The sequence below is a fragment of the Enhydra lutris genome, unplaced genomic scaffold (assembly GCF_002288905.1).
Source record: "Enhydra lutris kenyoni isolate GAN:26980312 unplaced genomic scaffold, ASM228890v2 scaffoldscaffold173, whole genome shotgun sequence".
NCBI lineage: Eukaryota > Metazoa > Chordata > Mammalia > Carnivora > Mustelidae > Enhydra > Enhydra lutris.
In genome coordinates this window covers 36,285-40,698 of record NW_019154257.1, presented here as the reverse complement: position 1 = coordinate 40,698, position 4,414 = coordinate 36,285, and the positions used below count along the sequence as shown (strand labels likewise).

The window sequence follows — 4,414 nt, the reverse complement described above, 5'->3', positions numbered from 1 at the left end:
TCTGAAATGAGGAATTAGTCAAGAGAGATTGTATTCATTCTCCTAGGATTGACTGATGACCCACAATTGCAAATCGTGATTTTTATATTTTTCCTTCTAAACTATGTGTTCAGTGTGGTGGGGAACTTAACCATCATCCTTCTTACCTTGCTAGATCCCCGCCTCAAGACTCCCATGTATTTTTTCCTCCGAAATTTCTCCTTCTTGGAAGCTTCACTGACAACAGTCTGTATCCCCAGATACCTGATAAGCATCATGACTAAAAACAAAATAATTTCCTACAATAGTTGTGCATCTCAGTTATTCTTTTTCCTCTTATTAGAAATTACAGAATTTTACCTCCTGGCTGCCATGTCTTTTGACCGGTATGTAGCAATCTGCAAACCTCTACGTTACCCCATCATTATGAACAACAAAGTGTGTTACCAACTTCTGTTCAGTTCGTGGACAGTTGGCTTTCTGCTTTCGTTTCCACCATTGGCCTCAGGACTGACACTGGATTTTTGTGCTTCCAAAGTAATTGATCATTTCATGTGTGACTCTTCCCCTGTGCTGCAGCTTTCCTGCACTGACACTCATTTACTGGAATTACTTTCGTTTGTCTTATCTCTTATAAATCTCCTAGTCATGTTGCTGCTACTGGTTCTTTCTTACACATATATTATCAAGACCATTCTAAAAATCCCCTCTGCTCAGAAAAGAACAAAGGCTTTTTCTACTTGTTCTTCTCATATGATTGTAGTCTCCCTTACTTATGGTAGCTGTATCTTTAATTACATAAAGCCAACAGCAAAGGAAAGGGTGACTTTATCCAAAGGTGTAAGTGTTATTTATACCTCAGTTGCCCCTTTATTAAACCCTTTCATTTATACTCTCAGAAACCAGCAAGTGAAACAAGCTTTCAAGGACACACTCCAAAAGATTTTCTCTTTTTTTCAAAAAATGAAGAGGAAATTTAATTTTAAAACCTTGAAGAAGAAAGTAAATAAACATTTTGAGTCATCTAATAAGTTTACTTATTCTGTCCTTCAATTAGTTCACCTCATAATATTTTTTCACTTCACAACATTTTAACCAAACATTTCAGCACAGTGCATCTTTTCCTTCCTACTTCTCTATATGATTAGATGCATTCATTTCTGTGCTATAGTAGAGTATTATCTTGAGTTATCAATACAAATGTGAAATTTCTTTTATTCTACAAAACATGGTACTGACTTCCTCAAAAAATTATTTTAAATGATATTCATCATTAGAATTTTAAAGAATAATACAGACATCAATATAACAATATACACTACTGGAACTCTAGGAAGTTCTTCAAATGTGACTCACCTGTTTCAACACGGAAAGAAAAAAAGACAGGCTTCAAGTCATAAAAAGCTCGTATGTTCTAAAATGTAGCAGGACGTTATCTGGTAGGTTTAGAGACCTGAAAATGTGAAATGACTAAGGATCACACATATGATATGTTTATCACACACACAAGTCAATGTTCTCACTTTTAAAATGTCTTTTCAATTTATCTGGAGTACAATATAGAAACATGGATAGTAGGTGATTCTAATGCAGGTGGTACCTTTGAGAGTTTTCTTTTTTAATATAAAACCTATGCAAGCAGATTTTTACCTTATAAAGACACTATGTTAAATGTGTTGAGGATGGGTTTTTGGATATTAGCATCTAGGAGGCAAGTTGGAAGGCTTATATTTTAAACTAAATGGGTTATTTGAGAGTTGAAATGTAATAATGCCAATGAATCTGAAGGTCCAGGAAATGGTTCCAGAGATATTTATGAAAAAAAAAAAAGAGGAATGGTTGGACATTTGGTCATATGGGATCACTGAAAAAATATTTAAAAAATGATTTGGGTCTCCTTTCGCCTTCTCTTCTGCCCATTCCTGCATGTACTCACTCATACTTAAAATGCTTTTGAAGAAGTGAGTATTAACGGTATCCTGTCAGATAAAAAAATAATAATAAAAATGGACGTGCAAAGAAATCCATGAATTATAATGCGTTCTGTATTGGATATAATGTGCCATCAGAGAAATATGAGTGAAAAAAAGTACTTAATACTGTAATCCTATCCATGTGGCCCTGAGAAGAAAACAATTTAAGCTCAGGTTTGTGTTCTGATTTGTTTTACTATTTTAAGCCAACACTGTTTTTTTGTTTTTAAAGATTTTATTTATTTGAGAGAGAGAGAGTGAGAGAGCTGCAGAAGGAAAAGGATGAGAAGGCTCCTGTGGGGTTCGATCCCTGAGCCAAAGGCAGATACTTAACCGCTGAGCCACCCAGACACCCCTTAAGCCAACATTGTTAACCATCTTCCTTTCTAAGGCAATTACAAGGGAATAAGTTCATGTTATTATATTCAAGGCCCTCAAAGCTTTCCAATAAGCACTTTAAAAATTATTTGACCCTTATTAGATTTGGTTTTTATTTTTCTCATTCTTTGGGTTGTCATTTCAGTTTATTGATAGAGTCCTTAGTTCATAAAATGTTTAATTTTGATGAAGTAAATTTTTTAATTTAATTTTTATTTCCTTGCTTGTGCTTCTGGTGTCATATTTAAAAAATCATTGCTTAATCCAAAGTTGCAAGGATGTATACCTGCTGTTTATTCTAAGAACTTTATAGTTTTATACCTTACTTTTAGGTCTTTGGTTTCTATTGAGTTAATGTTTGTGTATGGTTTGAGGTAGAGATTAAAGTCAACTTTTGCATGAAAATAGTTAGCACAACATGATTTGTTGAAAAAGCTATTATTTCCCCTTTGAATAATCTTGGCACTCTAGTTAAAAATCAATTGACCATAAATGTATGGGTCTATAATAGACTTTCAGTTCTATTCCTTTGAGCTATTGCTCAATTGCTATGCCTGTATCATACTGTCTTTCTTGATCAATGTAGCTTTATATGAAATTTGAAGTTGGAAAGTATGACTATTTCGACTTTGTTCCTCTTTTTCAATGTTGTCTTGGCTATTCAGGGACACTTGCAATTCCCTATGAATTTTAGGATTAGATTGCTTATTTATGCAAAAAGAGCACTTGAAAATTTAATAAGGATTATATTGAATCTGTGGGTCAGTTTAGAAACTGTTACCCTCTTAATTAACAATGTCAGGTCTCCTATCAAGTAATATGAGTTTTTATTTTCATTTATTTAGGACATCTTTAATTTTTTTTTAAGTTTTGTTATTTTCTTGGATAGAATGTGGCACTTCCATGGTTAAATTTACATAAAATAACTCCTACAACTGAACAATAAAAAAACACTCAACAAAATATAGACAAAGGACTTAAAGAAGATATACACATGGGTAAAAGCACATTAAAAATATTTCTCTTGTACCACTTAGCCAGGTTGTGAATATAAAGAAAATCTCTTAAAGGAAATTAAAGTGCTACTTCAGTGAAAGACATGTGTGATAAGAAAGTGAACATCCTTATTGCTGATAGGGAGAAATTTTTATTGATCTGGATAGATCAAATCAAACACAATATTCCTTAAGCCAAAGCCTAATCTAGAGAAAGACCCTGATTCTCTTCAATTATATGAAGACTGAGAGAGGTGAAGAAGCTACAGAAAAAAAAAAAATCTGAAGCAAGCACACATCATGAGGTTTAAGGAAAGAAGCCATCTACGTAACGCAAAGTACAAGGTAAGCAGGATTGATGTAGTAGCTGAAGTGAGTTATCCAGAAGATCTAGCTAAAGTAATTAATGAAGGTGACTACACTAAACCATACACTCAGTGCAAATGAAAAAGACTTATAGTGGATGAAGATGCATCTAGGACTTATAGATAAAGAGTAGCTAATGCTTTGCTTCAAAACTTCAAAAGCTAGGCTGACACTCTTGTTAAGGCTATTGCAGATTGTGGTTCTAATTTGAAGCCAATGTTCATTGACCATTCTGAAAGTTCTAGGCCTCTTAAAAATTATGCTTAATGTATTCTGCCTGTGATTTATAAATGGAATAACAAGGCCTGAATGACACTACCTCTGTTTATAAACAAACATGGTTTATGAATATTTTAAGTTCACTGTTGAGACCTACTTTTCAGTAAAAGATTCCTTTCAAAATATTGTTATTCATTGACAAGCACCTGACCATTCCAGAGCTCTAATGGAGATGTACAACACAATTTATATTGTTTTCATGACTGTTAACACCACCATTCAGCAGTATGTGGATTAAGGGGTAATTCTGGCTTTCAAGTCTTATAATCTTAGAAATACATTTCATAAAGCTAGAGATGCTATGGAAACTGATTTCTCTGATGGATCTGGGCAAAGTAAATTGAAAATTTTCTCGTAAGGATTTACCACGCTAGATGTCACTAAGAACATTTTTTGATTCATAGGAAGGAGTCAAAAAGGGTCAATATGAACAGGAGTTTGGAA

The 4,414-nt window shown here is 33.6% G+C and overlaps 1 protein-coding gene across 1 annotated transcript; it reads left to right on the top strand.

Annotated features, from left to right (window-relative positions):
• On the top strand, window positions 1–936 carry LOC111140118 (olfactory receptor 6C6-like; the record flags this gene model as incomplete). Its single annotated transcript, XM_022492491.1, is given in 1 exon segment — window positions 1–936. A coding segment is annotated over 1 exon segment (930 nt), but the record flags the coding sequence as incomplete, so codon positions are not given.
• Between the last annotated feature and the right edge of the window lie 3,478 nt (window positions 937–4,414).